The sequence below is a fragment of the Mugil cephalus genome, chromosome 16 (assembly GCF_022458985.1).
Source record: "Mugil cephalus isolate CIBA_MC_2020 chromosome 16, CIBA_Mcephalus_1.1, whole genome shotgun sequence".
Classification (NCBI taxonomy): domain Eukaryota; kingdom Metazoa; phylum Chordata; class Actinopteri; order Mugiliformes; family Mugilidae; genus Mugil; species Mugil cephalus.
In genome coordinates this window covers 17,545,617-17,568,676 of record NC_061785.1, presented here as the reverse complement: position 1 = coordinate 17,568,676, position 23,060 = coordinate 17,545,617, and the positions used below count along the sequence as shown (strand labels likewise).

Here is a 23,060-nt window from a genome sequence, read left to right as displayed (position 1 = left end):
TTCAGATTAGAGTTTAAACCGTGTTATTAAATTCATTGTGGCTTTAATGTAAATATAAAATGATTTGGCCATGTGCACAAACTTCATGACCCACAATGCAACAGGAGGCCATTACAGAGACAAAATGAAGGAATGAAGGTCATGTTCCTTGGTGGGTGGGGTATGCCGAGACACACCCACTTCCCCTTCCCATAAATCCTTTCAAAGGTAAAGCCAAAACCATGCTGGAAGGATTTATGTATGCATTGTTGTTTTTGGTCCTGAGAATAGCCTCTATTTTTCAACACAGCCATGAGGGCAGCTGTAGTTTGGAAAAAGTCATAACGGAATTACTTGAACTTTGAGTTTGTTTAAGTGGATTTGCCTGCCGGGGCTGGTAAAGCATATTTCTTGTTGGTAGATGGAAATGACTGATGTCATTGTCGGCTGTTTTATGTCTCAGTCCTTCCTTAAAAAAATCTCTGTTGAGATATTATTGTGTCATCGGGTCACTACGTTACACTGCGGTCAAATAAAGACGCGAAACCTGAACTCCTAAAAGCCGAACATCTCACTTTGATCATTTTATTTGCAGAAAAGATCGTCTCCATACCCCCAATGTATTTTATCCTTAATTCAGGACAACAGCTGACTTAGAGAATGAGTAAACCCATGCAGACTAATTACAGTTGTTGCAGTGAACTGTAGCTTGGTGAATTGGAATAAATTAAAAGAAACCTGTTCCCGTTTTTTTTTTTTTTTTTTTTTTTGTGCAGCAGACACACTGAACCCGCCCTTCAGGACGCCTGGAGGTCCCCGCACCCCAGCTTGAGGATCCCCCTCCTCCCTCCTTCTGTTCAAACCCACGGGGCTCTCGGCCCTGCTTCTATCCCGGACGCGGTGATGCACGGGTTAATGGTGACGTGGTGCTCCTGAAGCGGTGACCCGCGGGGCAGCCAGTGGGGGCTGCAGGGGGAGATGATGAGAAAGCCGAGGCTGAGGTCCTGTTTGGGAAGGAGGGCAGAAGACACCGCCGAAATCATTACCTTGCGCTTATTTCCAAGCTTCAGTGGTTAGACTTCGCTTCTTCCGCATTCACCTCCAACCTGCGCCTCATTTGCGTTTACGCATAGGTGACGGTTTATCAGTGCAACGCCTCCCCGAAGGAAACCAGTGTTTTAACGTGTATGTGTCCGCTGCACACTGCTGCTTTAAATCGTCCTTTCTTTAGTCCAGAGCGACGCAGCGGAGCAGACTGAGCTCCCTTTCTGTGGAGCAAGAATTGGGGAGATAAATTCACTTTTACGCACAAACTTGTCTGGACCGCTTGGACGCGATCAAAGGCTGCGGGGCAAACGCGCAAAATGCCTCGGACTATTTAACGCCTGTGCTAAATGTTTATAGCGCTCTTACAATTGAAGCCGTGTGTGCATGGTCTGTCATCCATCGCACAAAATGCCTCTGAAACCCTGGAGAGCGGCTATGTATAGGGTACACATATAGCAGGCGCTGGTGTAACCAGTGTTGAATTTGGAAAAGGTGGGTAAACCGTGACCTCCAGACAGTAATTAGGCCTATCATTTTCTAAACAACCGCCACTATAAACAAATAGCACTTCGATTTCCAGAGAAGAGCTGATTGCTCCTTTTCACGTCAGACTCGGATTATATGTTTAAAAAAAATACTTTAAAGAAAAAGTTGTTTTGTGTGGTGTCGTCTGCCTTTCTCTACAGCGCGGTAATGGGTTAAGCACATAGGCAGAAACAGAGCAGTGGTTACCAAAAATCAACGTGGTTCACTTTGATAAAAACTTGTGAGGGCTCGAGGAAGCGGGTGGGGGGAGGGAGGCAGTTTGGTGCAAAATCTCACGCTGAATATCAGATAGATGCATGTGGAAGGAGTGAATGGCCTCCTCTCCTCCTCCTTTTCCACTTCCACTCAGAGATCCGGTTCAGCACAATCACAAATGAAAACAAAACAGATCAGAAAAAGGTGTGTGTGTGTGTGTGTGTGTGAGTGCGAGAGCGTGTGTCTCGGTGCGTAAATGTGTGTCGAGGCAATTGTGGTCGCCACCTTTGTTGGTGGAGATGTGAGTGGGTGTATTCCTGGTGTGTAACTCATAAGCATGCTTGATGATGTCCCTTTGCCCCCTCCCCTGATTTAAAAAAAAAAAGAAGAAAGAAAGAAAAAAAAAGAAAGAAAATACACGAAAGCTCTAGTCTCCAGACGAGAGTGCATGGGAAAGAGAGGCAGGGAGAGAAAAGGGAGAGTTTCTCCATCAATTTTCTGTTTAATGTCAGCGCTTCAGCTCCATTGTGGGAGAGAGAGGGAGCGTCATCCAGACATAAATTTGCTATTATACAGCTTGACGGAGACTCACATCCACAGGATCCGGGTGTTGTATTCGGGAAAATCCCTCGGTGGATGAATTCAGCAAAGAGTTATCGTGTAAGTAATCGCGGCGCTATTTGAGTCCATACATTTGAAGGCGCGTTGGTTTGGATAGAGCGCGGAGAGGCAGGGTATTTGTCACGATCTGTCAAGTTTTGTGAGGAAGAAAGACTCTTCGGCTGTTTGTTTTCCCGTCTTTAGACCGAACCCGTGCGCTATACGGAGACAACTGTTTGTTGGGTAGGTGTTATTTTGTGTTTGTTTAATCGCTCCCCGTGTGATTTATATGCTCGCGGCGCCTTTAAATATACACTATTCTCCTATTTTCACGCAGTTTGACATTCCTGCAGTTTATAAAGTCTTGATTTCTTTTTCTGAAACGGGTCGAGCCGTGGCTCCAACATCCACGCTCAATTTATTTATTTGACTCTGTACAGTTTGTTTACGGGTATGGATTACGTGTTTAGGCTCCTTTACATTTAGGACTAAAACTTTGCGTAATCGGTTTTGTATATGCCTCCAACAAATGTAGACATTTTCGTCCTATAAATAACTGCCTGGCAACAGGCAAGTACAGATGGATGATTTTATGACGTTCACAAGTGGACATTGAGTATGTTGCCCATGTAAGAAAGTTAGGGCCTGATGGTGAGGTGTGGGGGATATAGTGGAACGCACACACACACACTAAGTTGGGTGTTATACTTTGTCGGGCTTATTCTCTTATATTAAGTTACACGGTAAAACTGTATGAGGATAGTCATACTGAGCTGCTGCCTCCCTCTCTCTCTCTAACACACACACACACATGCGCGCGCGAACACACACACCACCCAGAGCTTTGGCAACACAAAAGCTCTCTGATTTCTGACTTAGTTTGATAAAGTGTCAGTAAAGACAAAGGTTTGTGTAGTTGATCCTGGATTTAGACATTGTTGCTGGGATTTCTGCCTTTGTCGTTTTCTATTCTTTCTTTCTTTTCTCCTTTTTTTAAACAACGTCACCCCCACACATCATTTACTTTACTTTCGTAATCCAACTTTTTAATTAAGTCATAAATAAAGTTGCAAATATTATGAATTCGCAGTCTTAAATGGAAATAATTCGGGGTAATGCGACGGTCAGATGTGGCGTTGACGCCGACGTTTCACTAATTTGGTTGAATTTACGCACTGACACTTTAGAGGTGCGGAGACAGGGAAGAAAACTTTTTAGCTCCAGGGTGCATATTTTATTTTATTTTATTTTATTTTATTTTATTTTATTTTATTTTATTTTGTTTTATTTACTAAATAACCAAATAATGACAACTGTTATAGGACAACACAATTTGAATCCAAATGTCCCCAAATCAGCTAAAATTCTGGAGTTAATTCCAGGACAACTGAAATTTGAGTATTATTTTAATAAATTCTGCAAACAATAAAAAAACGTTTCATTGTGGACATAGGAGTTCAGATTAAAATCTATTTTTTTCATGAAATTTTGAAAATTTAACTTTACATTACCGTAGAAATTGTTTAGTGTGAGATGTTTCCCCAAATGCTAAATTAAATTGTAGTTGGGTGGGTTTCCTTTTGGGAGCTGATCTAGACTTGAAAGATTAGAGCTACATGTTGCTTTGTGAAGATATGACCAGTGTGGTTGCGCAACACTTCAAGAGGACTAGACTGTATATTTGAAATGGGATCAACGTTTTAATACAGTTTTCCCTGTCCATTCAATCGAAGCCTAAGTCGCTGTTAACACAAAGGCATGTGTTGTGAAATAAAACCCGGGAGGCGTGGAGGGAATCGATGGCGTCTCTCGGCGTCATCAGCTGCGGAGGGTCAGCTGACCTCCTGACCCCTTGGCCCATCCTGGAGACACTTAGCGTTACATTAACACTTTTAACACTCCTGGATTCGCCGCGTTGAGAGATTTACCAATTGAATATGTTTCATGATCTTCGTGCGATACTGGAAAAGAAAACACTCATTCATTTCCAACGTCCCGTGTGCGCACAAGTGCACACATGTTTCCAGAGGGGGAAGTGTTGTCAAAATTTTGGAATATTACACAAATGGAGGTAGCACCCTGGTTTAGGTGGTCCCTTCGCACGCCAGACACACGATATAGTTAATCCCACTATTTGCATGTGTAATATCATAATTTCAGAAACTGTTATGATTCAATACTCCTTCTTGTAGATACAAACTTGTGCAAACAGCACAACGTTCATGCAGGACAGCACGCTACGGCTGTTTATGTTCAAACGGTAATGGTAATTAAAGCCTCCACCTGCGTGTTTTGATGGCCCGTAAATAGATGCTGGTGCTTTCATGTCGTCCATACAGGCCCCGTGGTGGTTACAGTCAGATATATGGCTGTGTGACAGGTACTAATTTGGTGCCCAAGCTATGCCTTCTGTCACCATCATCGCCACCATCATCATCTCCCTCAGCTCCACTATCGTGCTCGATCTAAAGGCGTCTGGAGACGTGTGCCTTTACATGGCAACATGTTTCGGGTTTTACGGTCTTTTTTTCTTCTTCTTAATAGAGAACGTTTTATTTTTCATGCCAACCATTTCATATTTCCTGACCCCGTTGTGTGTGTGTGTGAGAGGGAGAGCCATGAGCTCCTCTCCAGCCTCTCTGTCAGGATGATCAGAAATAGCAGCATCTGTCCTGCCTGCGCACACAGAGAAGAAAAGGTCATGTTGTTTTTGTGTCCAGTCAACTTCTGACTTCATCACGTCTTCTTCTATCGTTGTGGGCGACATTGTTGTTTGTCGAGGTTAATATTTACAATGTATCGGCCACCATTTCAAAAAAAAAAAAAAAAAAAAAAGGGGAAAGAGGTTCTTTCTGAACGGCGTGCCCACATCGCCGCTGCTACACGCCCAGAGCGCACAGAGCTGCCTTGTTTTTCATAAGCTTGGCAGCGCTGCATTTCTTCTCTGCTCTAATATGGCTCTATTGTCTCATGGGGTTGCACCACCTTAGATAGCCGGGGCGTCTCCCTGGTGAACGACCCTGTTTGGAAATTCTCATCATTAAAGGGCTATCAGAAATATCTGGTGAGAATAGGATGGCTGCCCTGCATGGAGGGCCTCCCGTGGAGACAGCTCCCCCATTTGGACCTCATTTAAAACCAGCTTCGCCAATGTGTTTCCCGTTCACTGTGAATTATGTTTTTCTTCAAACCTGGTCCCTTTTAACAGTTCAAAAGTTTCTTCAATTCATTCTTTTTTTTTTTTTTTTTTTTTTTTTTGAGGGGGCGAGAACAATTAAACCACACTTTTGCTATCCGCTTTTTAACGTGCGTAAAGCTATACTAACACGTCTTCTTTAAATTAAGTTGCATCGTTCTTTTATTTATTTATTTACGAAAAAAGAAAAAAAACGCAGCGCTAAACTTATTCATGTCAAGTTCCACAAAATTACAGTCTCGTACGGCGTGGAAACAAAAGCATAAACGTATGACAATAACCTATAAATAATGCTGGCATGCTGTGTTTGTTTTTCATTCAACTTGTGACACCGCAATTGCAGAGCAGCGCGGGGAGAGAAGTGGCTCTGCTGACCGGGCTGGACGGCAGCAAAAAAGGGGGCCGCGGGACGAGAGGAGTGTCGCGCACAGGTCTGGCCGTGCGGGAAGAAAACGTGGGGGAGAAGAGCGAGGGAGAGAGAGGGGAAAAACTGGGGAAGGAGGAAGCGAAGAAGGGAAGGTGGAAAGTGTCAGTCAGGAACGCTTCATTGCTCGGGGACAATCCGCGCGCAGGACCGGTCTGTTTCAAGAGCAATCAGTCAATCCGCATTAATTACCACCCCACCTCGCCCCACCCAACCCACACCCCACAGTATAGGGCAGCTAGCGCTGGCACACGGACCGGAGGAGGCTGGGGTGCGTGTGTTATGCTTTCCTCTCTCTTTACGCACACACACACACACACACAGGCAGCCCCCACCTTTTCAAGTGAAAAAGAACCAATAAAAATCAAGCTATAAAAGGCTTTTCCTTGTCACTAAATAAATTAAATGCAGATTTCTGTTTTAAGTGGCGGCCTCCTTTTGTGAGCTGCGGAACAGGATTCTTTATTGTCCCTCTGTCATTAGTGCCGAGGACAACACTGTCAGGGGAGAGAAGGAGGAAACCGAGTCGCTCCATAATATACACTTCTGGAACTATTGCACATATAGCACATATACATACAATGCGCTGTGGGTAGGTTATTGTAGGCTCCGTCGACGTTTCCTGGCATTGATTCCTGACCAGCTATTAGAATGAGAAAACGACGGGTTTTCCTCCTTCACAGTAAGGGTTAATGCAAAAATCCTAACAGCGAAATTTACACTTTTTTATCACGATTTTTTTTTCTTTTTTTTCAGTATTAATAGCTCGGGAACTGTGAATTTGAAAAACCTGTTGGCTGAGATGAAATAAATGTCACATTTGGATCTAAACTCCCTGGCAGATTCCGGGCCCCTCGCTTGCAAGATAACCTACACCAGCATCACGTTTAAATAATTAATATTTTTTTTTCTCCTATTGGGAGTGCACAAATACGTGCGTGTTTGGTGGCGTTCACGGCGCGCCGTTTGTTTTGGCCACCTCGAACGGTCCGCCATGGTCTAACACTATCATTCAGATGTGTCTTAGAACTGGCATTATAGAGCACATTTCACTGTGGAAGTCTGCACAGATTTTGTAGATGTGAGCTTTGTGCGTGTGTGTGTGTGTGTGTGTGTGTGTGTGTGTGTGTGTGTGTGTGTGTGTGCAGACACGTGGTGTCTGAAGCCTTTTGGAGGGCGCAGGGCTCGGACATAGCAGGCTGCTATGTAAATGGGAAAAGACGGTAACGATTATCTAATTACAGACGTGATAAATCTGCTCGCTCTGGCCTTATTTGATTTGAATTATATATTAATTTCACTCTATAGATGAAAGCGTGGCTCTGCTCCGTGCATACAGTGTTGTAGGCTATCTTTGAGCTGCAGACCAGCTTGGGTCTCTCTCTCTCTCTCTTTTTTTTTCTCCCCCCGGTGTGTTTTGTTTGGGGCCGGACCAAAGCAAAGGAGAGAGTCTCTGTTTTAATGTAAAGGGACATCAGTTGGAGCAGTCTGCATATACTTTATGAGGTGCGTGTTCACTGTTGTCAGCCCTGGAGAAGTTCAGCTAGAAAGCATGCGAGCTGGAAGATTCTGACTTTTTTATGCCTTGCTGCTTTATTTTTATTCTGAGACATTATTTGAACGTATGGGGAAAAAAAGAAAATATTGAGGTTTTGGAAATTGTGTGGTTTTATATGCATATATTTTATAATTTCAATGTAAATTTGTGTTATCTTTAATTGATTTTTTTTTAAAAAAATGATTTTATTTGGTGTTCAATAATGGGAGCAGCCGAGTGTTTCTAGTTAAACTTCATTTGTTCGCCTTTCAGGAAAAAACAGAAATTAAAAAATATATATATATTATTAGGCGACATACCGTTTAGCTCCCGTGCAACTCGGAAATGTCCACTTAATTACTGGCAATAAAAGTTAGTCAACGTGTTTTTTTGTGTGTGTGTGCGCAACAGCACAATCAGATACATATTAGAATACAATTGTTTTAATTTCTGTTGAGAAAATCCTGCAATTCTCATTAATAACAAACCCACGACTTTCTTTTCATCGTCTCCTTCGTGGACAAAAACTTTTCTCCCTCCATATTTGTGGAAAAAAAAAGGAGCTCCTTCTCGGCAGCGCAATAGCTGTTTTCCGGTTCTTGTTGCCGTTCTCTCCTCCATTTTCTAAACACAAAGTTGTTATTGCACCATTCCGCAAATCTAGCCTCTACATTTAATACAACGTGTAATTTCCCCCCCTTTTACCGTATTCCCTTTGATTTAGTCACTCTTGACTCTCCTTTTGCTCTGGGGCCAACGGGGTTCGCCGTGGGGGGCGCCTTGAAACCGCCCCTCCTTATCTCCTTTCATCGTTCAGCGCGGGGCCGCCTTGAAACCGCAGGGGCAGTAATTGCTTTTTTCAGGCAGCCCAGTGCGGACTGGCCAGCAGCCAATCAGAGCCTTGTTTACACTCGGTGATTGACAGCGCTCTGGCAGCGTGCCAACCAATCAGGAGCTCCGCAGCGCCGAAGCCCTGAGTTGTTAACCCTTTGCCTCCACGTATAAACAAACCTGGGACGGGAATATTAGCCTATAGCAGCTCATATATTTCGACATGGAAACACACAAGCCCATATCCTTCCACTTTTAATTGGCTAAATTAGTGAACCGTGCGCAGGGCTAACCCCGAGGACAGTAATGCTTTCAAATTACGCAGTGATTCAATTTGTCCGCTTGTGTGTGTGTGTGTCTATGCGTGTGTGTGTGTGACAGAAACAGAGACAGGTAAACAGACATTAAGTCGCAAAAAGACAATACTGAATATAATATAATGTGTGCCGTTTATTTCCCTGTAACCTTTCAAATCCCCCTCATAAATACAAAAACAAAAGAAAAGAAAGGAAAGAAAACAATAATTTTATTAACCCTTTCCCCATGTTAACCTGCGGGTCGTTTCTAATGTTGTTACATATGTGAAATATTGACAGATTAAATCAGCCGATAGAAGAAGGCTGCTCATTGAGAGCTGCGATCAAAGGAGGATTTGAGTTTATAGGTTAAGCAGACAAATTTGATTTACTCCCAAGTATCCCACTGGACGAATTAATTATGTCAAATTCACACTTAACTGTAGGTCTATTAATTATAGGCCCTAAACTTCTCGTATCTTAATTTGTGCAAAATGTCTCAGACTGCAGACAGAGCCTGCACGCCCCCCTAATAAGGATTTATTTAGCAAAACACGTGCAGTGGGGCAAGCATGAGAGCCCGTTTCCCTAAAGGAGCATCAATAAAACTATCACATCATCACTGTCACGCAGCAAAATACCGATATCACAGCGCAGGCGGCATCTGAGCTCTACTGCAGCGGGATCACACGGAATAGGCTAGATGCTGTTTGCTCTCCACCAGCGATCAGAAAGTGCAGCCAGCGCCGGCTCCTCTCCTCTCTCCGCGCCGAACAGCGCCGAGCTGTGCCGCTTGTCTCCTCGCATTTGCTTGCGCACGCAGCGCGCCGAGGGTTGCAAATCAAACGCCCGCCGTTTCGCTCCGCGGCTCCGGCTGCTTCCTCATTGGCTCCGCGCTGCAGCCAATGGCGGCCTGTGTTTCCCGTCGAAGGGGGTGGTAGCAATTGTGTGTGTGTGTGTGTGTGTGTGTGTGGCGGGGGGGGGGGGAGGGGGGGGGGGGGGGGGGGGGGGGGGAGGGGGGAAGGAAAGGGTGGAGTGGGGGCGGAGGTGGGGGAGCGCCTCACGGGCACGCTTTCACATTGTCGTTCTCAAACCAATAGGCCTGCGCGTCCACCCCTCCCCGCACACACACCCCTTCAACCTCAACCTCCTCCTCCTCCTCCTCCCCCTCCTCCTCCCCCTCCTCCTCCTCCCGGCGTGTCTGAGTCTCCGGCTGCATGAACGAGCCTCGATTCACTACAAGCCTGAACTTCTACGATGCGTCTCTCCCATACCTCAACTGACTGCACACCACAGTCTGCAGCAGCATAGGATGTAATCAATCCCACATGTTTCATCTCTGCGACTCGGGGATTTTCTCTTTGAATATTTTTGTACTTTTTCTTTCATTACACCCTGCTTGCCATACAATGGATAGAACTTACCAGTAAGTAGCACACATATATATATTATTTTTTACAACTGCGTTTTTTTTTCCTCCTTTTTATTGTGCTGAATGTCGCCTTCAGTTAAAGTCCTTCATGCAAGACAGGATGATCTAAATCTAGAATTTTATCTAATTTAAAAAAAAAAAAAACTCGTTATGCGCTGTCACACATTTAGAGGCGAGATTTTAAAACACAGGCTGATGTGACTGCTCTGTGTACCTCACAGAATAATAATCTGAAGGCATCCCCCCTTTCAGCGTTAAATCAACAGATCTCGGTATTTTTTGCAGTATTTTGAGGGATTCGTTTCAGACAGCTTATTCTCTCTGTTTCCTGTCCAGCGTGCAGGGCTGAGCTTGTGGACGGTGTGTGTGTGTGTCACTTTCTGATTTGACCTCCCTTCACAGCCAAAATCGCTTGTGTGTTTCTAATTCATTCAGGACCACTTCAAATCATCCCAGGCGCCTCTGCGCATTGTTTTATGGATTATAAAATGTACATTATTTCCTTGTTAGTTCCCTGTCGCGTGAGCGTCGCTGGGAGGAAGGGAGGCTGAGAGAGGTTTATTGCAAGCTGCAGCGCTCCCTCGGTGAGAAGGCTGCGCAGACGCCGCGCTGCCTTCGGCTCAGTCGGGCTTGTCTCTCCTGTTTAGCCGGCCTCTGAATATCCGGATTTAGTGCGCCGGTTATGGGTTGTGACTTTACTTTATTGCAATATTGTTGAAGGCAGAGAGTTGGCCTCTGGACCACTTTAAAAGTAAATGCATTTTAGTTCTTTTTTCTTTATTTTTTTGTCCGCGCATTTACGATTTAATAGCTTTTTGGCGTTCAAATGGCGTGTTATTTTTATTTTTTTTGCGGAAAATCCCAACTATATTAGATCTGACAAACACAATTCTGTGCCGATTTGCTGGCTTTTGTGTTTAATTCATGTAGCGTCGTCTTGACCAGCGGTGGTTACTTTTGTAAGGGGGTATTTTCGCCTGGCGATAGTTTGACCCTTTCCAGGGCAGTGATGGTGGAGGTGTGCGTGCGTGTGTTTGGGAGGTGTGTGTGTGTGTGAGAGAGAGAGGTTTGGGGGGTGGGGGGGTCTGGGTTGAGTGGAAGGAAGCCTGAACGCCTTCCACGTATGTACACACATACATACTCACGATACTACCACTACGGCGGATCCAAATGATCATTTTCTCAAACTGTTACGCGCGATCTGCTCACGTCGTTTTGTTTGCGTGGCGTGTGATAACACGGGATTTAGATTCAGGTTGTTAAATGTAGCCTGAGTGGCTCTCTGTTGACGTGGAATGTAAACACCCGGGACGTGTGTTTACGGCCTGAAAATTTAAAAATGTATAGACAAATGTCAGAGGAGAGTGGTTTATGATTGATGTCCCGTAGAGAAGGGCCATTGTTTCTCACAGCCTAGGGGACAGGGGAGAGTCCATTTGCCTTCCCCGAGCGCTCGCAGTAGCCAGCGTTTTCTGCTCCTTTTTACCTTCATTCTTTCCCCCCCACTTGCTGTCGACTAGATGTGTTCAAAAAGATTCTCGCGGACAAACGGGAAATTAAATTATTTACGTGCAGTTTGGCTGAATATTCTTTTGTGGAAATAGTTGGATATTTTACATTTTTATCCTCGTTGGAGTGCTTGGACGCACTGGACGCACACATTCAGGAATGAATTTGCAGATCTGTCAGAGATGAGGAACTTTGAAGACATCCCCCCCGCCCCCAACACCCCAACACACACACACTCAAAAAAAAAAAAAAAAAAAAAAAAAAAAAACACAATTCCTGAACTAGTCCTTGAGCAGCGTGTGTGCGAGAGCCGAGAATCTGAATACAACTGTATGTTAAGGGAGAATATCCAAATCTCGTGCAGGCTATATCCTTGTGCACTTCATAAGCCCCTGGTCCACCGGAGCATTTGATATTTTCTTTGTTCCTTTATCGTTGGTTCCTGGGAGGTGCTATCAGCATCTACAGAGCGCTAGATGGACGTGCCATGCATCGAGAGGCCTAATAGATGGACTGCTGAGGTGGGTTTGGGTCGAAAGCAGGCACCCAGATCTCCTCACGGGGAGCCCTATTTAAGCAAATGACCCAGGGTATGAGGTGTACATACAAAGTCGATGATTCCCTTTTTCTGTTTCACTGTTTATTGCCACACTCTTCCACGCCGGAGCATAAAGGCGATTTGATTTGTGTTTGTGATTACAGTGCAGCCTCTACACACACACACACACACACACACACACACACACACACACACACACACAGTATATGTAACAGAGATGTATGGCGTTTGCCATTGTCAGGAGGCTGGGGCCACTGCTGCTGACTCGTAGGAGTTGATGGAAATAGCTGTTTCAACGCCGTTTTCATTAATAAGCAGCCCCCCCTCGACAAATAATAATCCTGATTGCAGCGGTGCAGTCTATAAAAAGTCCAACTGTGATGGCGAAACAACTTTGGCAAATACATAAAAAGGAGCAGCAGAGCCAGATTTAATTTATAAAAGCCACACTGCAAACAACGCTGGAGCCTGCATCAGCCCACATGTATACATTTTAAAATATAAATTAATAAGCACTCCTTTAAAGTTTGTGAGGACAGGGGGGGATCTGATTTTCTTACACATATCCTACGCGAATAAATCAAACTCAATTTACATAAACAACCGACATTAATCAACGCTGGAATGTGTGTGTTTCTTTCCGTTTGGGGTGTAGATTTTACTCCTCAGAAGGATTTTTTTGTTGTTTATTTATTTATTTATTTAAGGTGCTTTTATGCGTTCTTGCTACGCGCAGATGGTTTTCTTAATATTTTAGTGCAGGAGCCCCGAGGTCCAGCTTGTTTATGGCCGGTCCTTGTCGAGTCTAAAGACTTAACAGCTCCTCCTTCAACGAGAGAATCTTCTTGCAGCTGTGAACTCTTGTACTGTATACGCGTTTGTTTGTACCTGGGCCCAATCTCCCTTCTCCCCTCCATTCTTTTCGCTGATAAAGAAAGCTCCCGCGTGCGTTGTTTGTACCGTGTTTGGTCACAGGAGGAAGAGGGGGAGGAGGAGGTGGGGAAGACTGCTGTTTTTGGGGCCATCGATGTATGAGTAAATCCACATGAACTTAAAATTCACCCTGCTCTGCGCTGAGCAGACTCCACTCGTCCCGCTGGGCTGGCGTGGGTCGTCGTTAAAAGTAGATAACGTGCAAATGTGGCGCTTTCTGTGGAATGTGAATTGTCTTTTGAAAATGCTGCATGTTTGTCTAAACAGGAACAGCGAGTGTCTCTCAGTTCAGCCCTTTTCTTCGGCGCTACATTTCTGCTTGGCTCATTATTGTCAGCGCTTTGACTCGTCTCCTGCTCTCTCTTTTGTAGGACATGACGGGGACTCAGTTTCTACACTGCAAAGCCAAAACTCCGCTCAATGCGAGGGGAGCCCGAAGTTCATAAAAGGGATTATTTGCATCTGGGTGCCTGAAACCTTCGGTGCCTCCGGATTTTACTTTGGATTTGGGATTTATCGGTTCTCATCGGGATGGAAAGCCGAGATTTCGCTCCTCCGCACCACCTCCTGACGGAGCGGAGCGCCTTGGTTCACAGCGCCGCGTCTCGGATGGCGCCAGGCGGTCACGGCTCTGTGCAGCACCCGGCACACTTCCAGCCCGGGAAATACTACTCATCCCACCTCTCCATGGGTCCGCACTCAGGTCAGTTTTGAAAGGGTCCTGCGTGTGAATGAAAAGGGAACGGAACGTGTGGATTTATAAACGGCACCTACCCTCTTTTGTCTGAGGCATATGTTGTCCACATTGCAAACTTGGGGAACCTTGGAGCTCGTTAGGGACGCACCAGAATTTAACGTGGAAGGAAACCGTCCTGACTTTGCGGGAATTTAAAAAACAAACAAACATGTAAAGGAGCATAATTATCTCGTGGATTTTTATATTTTGCTTTATTTAACGGGTCACTTCTTAAATAACTGCTGCGCGTAATACGAGAAAATAAATGTAACGTGTCAGTAGATAAAAGCGGAAATATACAACACAGTGGGAAATGTTCATTCTTTTGTAAATTAGATTAACTCTAAATTTACAACATAGACTCTCTTGTTTATTTTTAGTTTTTTTTTCCTGTGTGTTCTTTTTTTTTAGTTTAAAACCTCGAGAGTAAAGAAATATTCCAGGGTATGTTTGGTTTCTGTCAAACAGGGATTATTGGGCGCTCGCAGTGGCATAATCTTATCACAGATTTGTATGGTTTCGTCAATTAGTAAAGTACTAATAATTGGCATTTGGTGTAATTAATTAGAATTGGGTTATTCCACCGCTTATATTTCCCATTAAACAATAAATTAAAGCTGTGAGCGAGTTTCACGTGAGACGCCACCCCCCCCGCGCCTCCTCTTCCTCCCCTCTCCCCCCTCCTCCTCCATGAAGACGTTGGTTTGGTGCCGGTGGGTTCGGGGCTCATGCTGGCGCGTACTGGTCGCGAACTGGGGGTCGCATTGGTGGGGGGTGGAGGCGAGCTCTGGCTAATAGAGGTGCGGGTAATACCAGAAAATCCGGTTTCTATATTGAGCGGGGACGTGACGGGGTGCGAATGGGTTGACAGTGCATGCATTAGATTTAACAAGTAGCTTTGGTATCCTGGCTCAATGAGGGAGGGGTGTGTGTGTCTCTCTCTCTCTCTCTGAGTGTGTGTGTGTGTGTGTGTGGAGAGACAGAGGAAGAAAGGCTGCACTCGAAATCATACAGTGCACTCTATTTGTGTGTATACTGCACTAGCTGAATGAATGTAAACGTGTCCGATGAGAAACCTCATTAATTATCATTTGCAAATGCAGCGGCTTCGTAAAACCGAACACCACGGTCTTGCTGTGTGCGTGTAGGCTCCACGTATCTTCCTTCTCCACTTATCTCCACATTCAGCAGTTTTACGCAACAGTAAAACCGACACACACGTCCAGCCAGGATTTATAACTCTAATAGATTTGCCACAAAAATACACGGTTTCCAGTTAACCCGCTCATTTATTTATTCGTTTAGCTGCTTTGTAGGAAGTGAACAATTTTGACATTTGCTTCAGGTTCTTAAGACTTAAGACTGCAACATGTTTATCAGTTGCCTTGTTTCAGACCCGTGTGAACACATTTCCAAATCTGTCATGTTTAACATCAATATAATGCATAAAATTCTGCACATAATTTTTTCCATAATTTCATCCACATATTTTATACAGTGGGTATATTTATATTCAATGTTCTATTATATGACATATATATATATATAATTCAAATAATTTAATTGCCTAAATACAGTGCATTTAACATTCACCTTGAATTATTCTGAAATACATACTTGTTTTATGCTGTGATAGTTATTAAATAATTTACATAATTATTCCTCTACATTACTACATATTTATATATATTTTAGAATATTGAAGATCTTGTTTTAAGTTGATAAAACATTATGTATATTTTGAGAGAAATCCGACTGCACGCCTCCTTTAAATTTCACTGAACTGTTTGGGTCTAAAATAAGGGCATGTCATTTTTTTTATTAATATATTTATTTATAATTATTTAAACCTGTGCCAAACATACCTCTAACCTGCGCAGCTGCTTAAAGACCACCACTCGCTGACACGTATTATGGCGCAATTTAAAAATGATTCTGTAATGTTGAAAGGGGGAATGAGCGTTGTAATGCAGGGTGATAATGCTATTGAAATGTATTCAAGAGGGCCTCTCCCTGGGTCTCAAGGTGCATGACACTGTATTGAGATTCCAGATATCCAGACTCTCCATGCATGTCCCTTATGGGGTTTTGACTGACATGATGGGCACAGAGGATTGTTGTTTTGGGGTGGGGGTGTGCGTGTGTGTGTGTGCGTGTGTTTGCTGGGAGGTTAGGATGGGGGGTTACCTTTGTCCTTGCCCCCCTTAGAGATTCGGAGAGCTCTATATGCCTGGCCCTAGGCCTCGGCACAGGGGGTAGATATGATGTGGAGCTGGCCATAGCAGGGCAGGGGGGAGGGAGGAGGGGGAAGGTGGGGGGCAATGACAGGGGTTTGTTTCAGATCTTTGTAAGGACACACACTCGCACTTTTTTTATGATTTCACACTACGAAACTGGGTGTATCACTTACAGAAATTCAAAGTAAAAAAAAAAAAAAAAAAAGACATCCCCCCCTTGTTACTTCATATCCCAGAAAACCTGCAATCCATCAATTTGCCGAAGCCTCTTATTTAGATCAGCATGGTGTCTGCTTGAATATGGTCTCGCTTGACAAGGTGATGGAATGACAGACGCATACCAACGCCATAAGACTCAGCCCCCATTTGATAAAACCCCAATGATATTACACAGGCGTTTAGATTACTGATAGGAGCAGTGGGAAAGCCTTTGTCTCTGTCTGTCTGTCTTGCTCCCTTTCCCCTCCCATTTTAACTGCTTTGCTTTTATTCCAGCCTTTCTTTCTCTTTCTTCCCTTTTTCTGTGATGTTAGCCCCTGGGCAGTAGTTGTGCAAGTGTGTGTGTATGTGTGCGCTTGCGCGCGTGATTAAGGTTAGGTTTAGCCTGCAGTAGCACAGGTGTGCAGTATTATGGAGGGCGTGGCGGCGCTTGTCATTGAACAGGTGTGTTACTTCCCAGACAGCAGACGGTTTTTGTTTACACGATGGTGTATGTGTGAGAGAGTTTGTGTGTGACCTAGTGGTGCAGACGGAAAGAGTTTACATTCATGTCATGTGTGCGCGCACGCACAGCTGCGCACACCGTCACAGGACGGCCTCTATCCCCGTCTGTGTTGCGCGCTGGAAAAGTGATAAACCATAATCACGATGTTTTGGTTAGGCCAGATAACCTCTCTTTCACTTCGCTCTTATTTTCCCCTCTGTGCCCATTGTCTCCTGAGCCATTTCTCCCTCTAGTCCCCCTTTTCCCATCTCTTCGCCTTTCCTCTCCCTCTGTTCTGTCTTGTTAGTGAAGACCCTGTAGTTAAATTCTGCACGTCTCTGCTATAAACGTGTGTAGCTCTCTATATATGTATATATGTGTGTGTGTGTAGCATGCAGCCGCCCATTCCATTCATCACGACGCTGTCGCTAACGTCTCTGCTCTCTTGGAAGTTTCTTCGGCTTTGATCGCCACGGCAGCGCAGGCGGGACACGCCCCTTCACCCACCTACCCGCACACACCTTCGCACACAAACCGCTCGCACGGGGAAGGGGGGATGCGTGTGCGCGGGTTTGGGTTTTCCTTGGGTAGCTGCGCGCTTGCGAAATTAGAGATACAAAGGGTCTGTAGTTAGCACAGACGCACATTAGCGTCTGCGTGGGGTGCTTATTATGTCAAAAGGCGAGGACGGAGGGAAGCCCTGTGCAAGTAATGTAAGTAAAGAGAGAAACGGAAAAAGAGAAGCGGTGATGGACGGAGGAGGGGGAAGAGGCGGGGTGTGGAGGGGTAGAGCGAGTGGATAGGCTGAATGTTTCCACCTGGTTGGTAATCCAGTCAGATTACCACCGCTTGACAGCACCCACTGGCCGCCATCCCCGACTCCACAGCCTGGCGTCTCCTCTGCCTCTCAAGAGTGTGAGTGAGTGAAAGAGCGAGAGGAGACACTTGCCTCAGTGTGTGTGTGTGTCTGGGAGATGAGTCAGCAGTGGATGAGCACCCCCACTCCCACCCACCCACCCCCTCTCGCAACTAACCAACGCTACCCAAGGTACAGGGGGCACATCTCGGGTGCGGCGTGCAAGACGACCCCCTGCGCGGAGGAGACAGCTGGTGAAAGCTCCGGCCAGCCAAGCTGCGACTGGATGCGGCGAATTAGAAGAAGAGGAGGAGGAAGAAGAAGAAGACTGTAAACTGTCAATTCAGTTCAGTTCAAGGGAAGAAAAATCTAAACTGACTCGCCACTTTGGATCAATAAAGCTTCACGGTTCGACTTCACCAAGTGTGTGTGAGCAGAAACCCACAAACGACAATGGGTAGTTTTTATAATTTATAGAAATGCTGAATAATTTACAGAGCAAATTCTGATTTAGAAAACAAAAACCGTCTTTAGCATTTTTTTTTTTTTTTTTGGATTGAAAAAAGTAATAACACTTTCTCCGAGTAAATGTGATTTTTATAGCGTTCAAAGGCTTCAGATTTCTTCCATGGCATTCAACGTACACACTCCATTTGGTGGGTCCCAACATATCGGCGAGCTGATTTGACACCCACATCATTACCGCTCTTATCTAAATGTGAGCTAAAATATGCAGGAAGGCCAAAGAAATCAGTTAAATGAGTCTGACTGTTTGAAATTTGTTGACACGTTAAAAGCATTAAGTCATTAAGTAAGGCCAGTAAAGTCATTAAAGGCATTTCCATTACAAATTAGACTCTTGTGTATGCTTTGATATTTCCAGCAAACCGCGGCGCACCATTTTAATATATTCCTGCATCTAATCAAATTGACCCCGGAGTAACTGTGACCAAGATTTGAGCTGTCTAAAAGGTCACGTCGGTGGAAAGATAAAAAAAAAAAAAGTGAATATATTAAGTGAAGGGGGGGGGACTCCTTTTGATGTTGAGAGTTTTGAGTGAAGCTTGCATTTGTTCTGACGCGCATTTGCCAGTGCGACAGAAAGACTTTTGTCTCATCTCCAACTCTCATCCAACACGAGAACAGCTGCTTATTGTCGGTAGCAGTGATTTGAAGGGAGTGGGGTGCATTTGGTTGCGACATCTCCGGGGTGTGAACACACACTACCATCTGATGACTTGGCATGTGAATGGAAAGCGCCAGACTTCCTGTGTCCATGTGCTCTTTTTTTCTCTCTCTCTGTCTCCCTTTTCCCCTTTTTCTCCTTCTTCTTCTTCCGTCCCTCACTGGCCGGGCCTCCACTTCCTCCCCCCGTCTTCCTCGCTGCTCCTTAACCGCATGCTTGCCCTCCCCTCTTCCTCCTCTCCTTCTGCCTTCCTCTTTCGCTTCCCCTTCACCGCTGCATTCGCTCCTCTCAGCTTTTCGAGTGGTGCTACAGCCCTCCTTCCTCCTCCTTCTCCTCCTGCCCACAGCCCTGCCCACCCCTCTCTTCCCCCCTTTGCTCTCTTCTCTTTTCAATCAACCACCCCACCCCACCACACACACACACACACACACCTCTTATATTCATCTCCCACCTCTATCCAACTCCTCACAAACCCATCGCCTCCTTGCGTTGTTAGCGGACCGGCTCCTCTCCGGGCGCTCCTCCTATTTCTGTCTCAATTTCAGCCTGCTTCCTCTCCTCTTCCACATTGCCTCATTTGTTTCTCCCTTCTCCCTTTCTTGCCTCCCCGTCTCCCCACTGCTCGGCCGGTTGTTAACGGGCCCGTCCCGGTGCCGCTCGGCACACGGCCAACTCACTAAATCAGAAACGTTTGGAGGATTTGGCAAGAGGGGGTGAGAGCTCAGTGAGGCGCCTTTGAAGTCGGAGAAACGAGAGAAAAATGACATTTTAAACAGCCCGCAAAACACAAGGCTAAAACAGCTTCTTACTCTGTGCAGGGGAAGGGAGGGGGGGCTCTCACTCTGTGTGTGTGTGTGTGTGTGTGTGTGTGTTCATTGAAAAACACAGCGTAAGGTGTTTGAATATGTGGCTGCTGTGTGGCTTTTATTTGTGACATGACTGCATGAAAAAGACACGTGAAAAGAAGGTGTGTGTGTGTGTGAACAGACGCCATAATTCCACCTATTTTATGGCTTTCCTCTTCTTCAGGGGGGTCAGGGCAATTCCCTGTTTACGCAACATGACAGAGAGGTGACATCACTTAGGGGTGGACAGACATGATGTCACGGTCTGGCCACATCCACAGGTCTGCACCCCTTGAAAATGCACACCGCAAAAAAAAGAAAAAAAAAAGAAAACACGGCAACCCTTATCGCGGCGGCAACCGACACCTGAGACGGGCCGTTTTTTTTTTTTTTTGTTTTTTTTTTCATCCGTCTCAGGGTCACATTTATGCCTGACTCATCGTCACTCGAGCTGACTCGTTTGACTCAGCCGGGGCCCTTTTTCCCCGGCTGTTGTGTTTTGGTTCTCTACCCGATTCATTTCAGCTCTGTTTGGCTCATTCATATTGTAATGGCCTCCATTCAGGCGGGTCTATGTCCAGTTTGTTTTGCTGTCAGGGGTTTAGATGGATGGAGGGGGCCGTAGGTTCATCTGGAGGTGAGGTTAAAGAAGGAGGCAGCGTGGTCGGACTGCCTCCCTGAATGCAGGGCCCTTCAGTTTTTCACCGGTCGCCCTGCCGCCACCGCCGCCGCCGTCGCGCAGATTGAACAGATTTAGCATTTGGTGTTAGAGACAACTAATGTGCTCTTAAATAGGAAATAGGTACATATCTGTGTGTGTGGGAGTAAGAAAAAGAGTGAAGCAGCTGTGTGGAACAGCATGGATCGTTACACAGTGACACACATGAAAGCATTAAGTATATTCAGGAGCCTTTGTTGAATATACATGGAGATGTGTGCAGCTTTGTGTGTGTGTGTGTGTGTCAGAGAGAGAGAGAGGGAGAGAGAGGGAGAGAGAGAGAGAATCCTCTCCCATGCTCTTGCCCGAGCTGAGAGTAGTGAGAAAGAAAACAAGGAGAGAGAAAAAAACAAAGATCCGTCATCAGTCATTCATGGCTAATCAGTCTCGTGGGACGCACACACAACGCACAAACCCACACTCTCTCTCTCTCTCTCACACACACACACACACACAGTGCCAAGGTCCTAATCCTACTGGGACTGCTCGTGCCTCTGTGTGTGCCTGTCTAAATTTTGGATCGGGGCTGATTAGAAGCAAAGTCTCTCCTTTAGCATGTCTCTGTCTACCTCCACTTCTCTTCCTCCTGTACATCTTTGATTGCCGGTAAAGCGTCTCCTCTCCTTCTCTCTGTTTTTCTCTCTTGTCTATTTAATAACCACCCCCTGTCTTTTCGGGGTCGTTTTGATGTGTGTTTTTGTAATGTTTTGAAGCGTGCGCACGCGCACAATTGCGGGGACTTCTTAGACCTGAGGACGCGCGCGCGCACGTGCGATTCTTTTGCACGGGCGTGCGTGTGCGAGATGTGCGTCCGTGCTTCATCAGAGCCGCGTTTCATCGGCTTCTTTCAGCTCGATCTAAAATCAAAGACGCTCCAGCGATACGGGACGTTGATGTTTCGCATCCAAATTGATACATGTATATGAAAATGTAAATAAATACAAGGAGACAAATGTCTCCCACTGTACAATCCTATAGATACTGTGCAGTGAACAAAAAGAGCATGTGTTTTCTCTTCCGCTGTGGCATGCAGATATATTTTGCAGCTAAGAAGGCTTGTTTTGCTGGTATGTCAGGATGTTTACTCTCAGTTTTTCTGAGCGGGGATTTCTCATAAAGTTTCATATATATATATATATATATATATATAAAAAGAAGAAAAAAAACTAAATTTGTTCTGCTGTTGCCAGTAACCTAAAGTCAAATTCTGTGTGTGTGTGTGTGTGTGTAAAAGATTTTAGCGCCTAATTTTTATACATTGTCAGCTTGACGTGATGAATTATAATGACTATAATAATATAATAATTGAGTGTTGATGGCCGTTAGCCTCCTGAGACCCAAACATTTGTGTGGAATTTCTCTAAAATAAGATTAAAATATTTAGGTATTTGGGATTATTAGGACCTAAGAAGTATAAAAAAAAAAAAATAAATAAGCATCATCTTTGAACTTGAACTATATTTAAAAAAAATAAATAAATATGTGGACTCAGGGATTATTTCACTGTATATTACAATTCAAGTCACCAATGTGTATAAAAATATAAAACAGTTTATTTTAACGTCCTCAAACGTGTACTTGTGAATTAGTTAAATTTCTACGTCATATCAGACCAGAAAAGTTGATGGGCATAAATAAACGCGTGTATTGAATCTTCGCTACCAGTACGTGGCAGACAAAAATGTCCCCTTATGAGGACGCGGGGTCACACCATTTCTTGATAAAATAAAAACCAAAATCTTAAGCGTTTATGCAAAAAAAAAAAAAAAAAAAGTAAAAGAAAGAAAGGCAGTTAAATGATTTTTTTAAAAATTCATTCTAATAAATTCCTTGAGTTCTGTGTTGAATCGTAGCTCGGCTCACATCCGTCAGTGTCAAGTGCCAGACTGCATTCACAGAACTCCAGTTTTTTATTTGCTATTGTGGCTAGATTTTATTGAAACATGGTTATGACGGTTTCGTCTTCCCTTTTTTTGTGAGTGTGTGTGTGTGTGTTTTATTTCTTTGGGCCGAGCTAATGTTCATTGGAGGTAAAACTGAAACCATTAACCAGGCTGTATTGATGTGTAATTTTTCATTTATTTAATTAATGCCAAACATTTGCAGGTTTTCCCCAAATGTGACAATTTCCTGCTCTTTGATCGTTGTCGGTTAAATTTCTTTGGGGTTTGGAGAAAACCGTGATGGGCATTTTTCATGCTCGGGCTACATGATTAATAGGAAAATATTTGGCGGTCTAAATGATAATGAAAATAATCGTCAGTTGTAGCTATCCATTCCAAGCTATTTTTCCTCACCCCATCTTTCTTGCCATCTCTCATTTAGCTTACTTTCCTTCTCCCTCCTTGCCTCCCCCCTTCATTTCTCCTCCGTGGACCTCTCCAATAATCTTTTATTCCTGTGTAAACATTGCCGCAATGAGGGAATATAAAGAATGGAAAAGCCGCGCTGAAATAAGGTCAGACTGGGTTATTCTCACCTGCTTTCTTTCTCTCTGCGTCTCACTCTCTGCCTCTCTCACTTCGTCACAGGCCCCCCTCCCTCCCCCACTCCCTCCCCCCCCTCCCTCTTCCTCCACTCGCTCCCTTGTTGCCTTTCTCTCATGTTCGCTGTCTGCTGATCCCGCTCTTCTCTCTTGTTCAGTCTCTTCTCCCTCGCACACACTGACTTTCTGACGCCCACACACACACATACA

General features: G+C 44.8%; 1 protein-coding gene across 2 annotated transcripts in view; it reads left to right on the top strand.

Annotated features, from left to right (window-relative positions):
• Positions 1-869: 869 nt before the first annotated feature.
• The window catches only part of LOC125022342 (BAH and coiled-coil domain-containing protein 1-like), a 61,728-nt gene continuing 39,537 nt past the window's right edge, over positions 870-23,060 (top strand). The window contains exons 1-2 of one of the 2 annotated variants that reach the window (XM_047608942.1): positions 870-2,427; positions 13,456-13,787. In XM_047608942.1, coding sequence (XP_047464898.1) covers positions 13,616-13,787 — 172 coding nt within the window. In that variant the 5' untranslated portion in view covers positions 870-2,427; positions 13,456-13,615. Of the gene's footprint in view, positions 2,428-9,902; positions 10,078-13,455; positions 13,788-23,060 lie in introns of those variants that run through there. The other variant, XM_047608941.1, reaches the window with a different exon arrangement.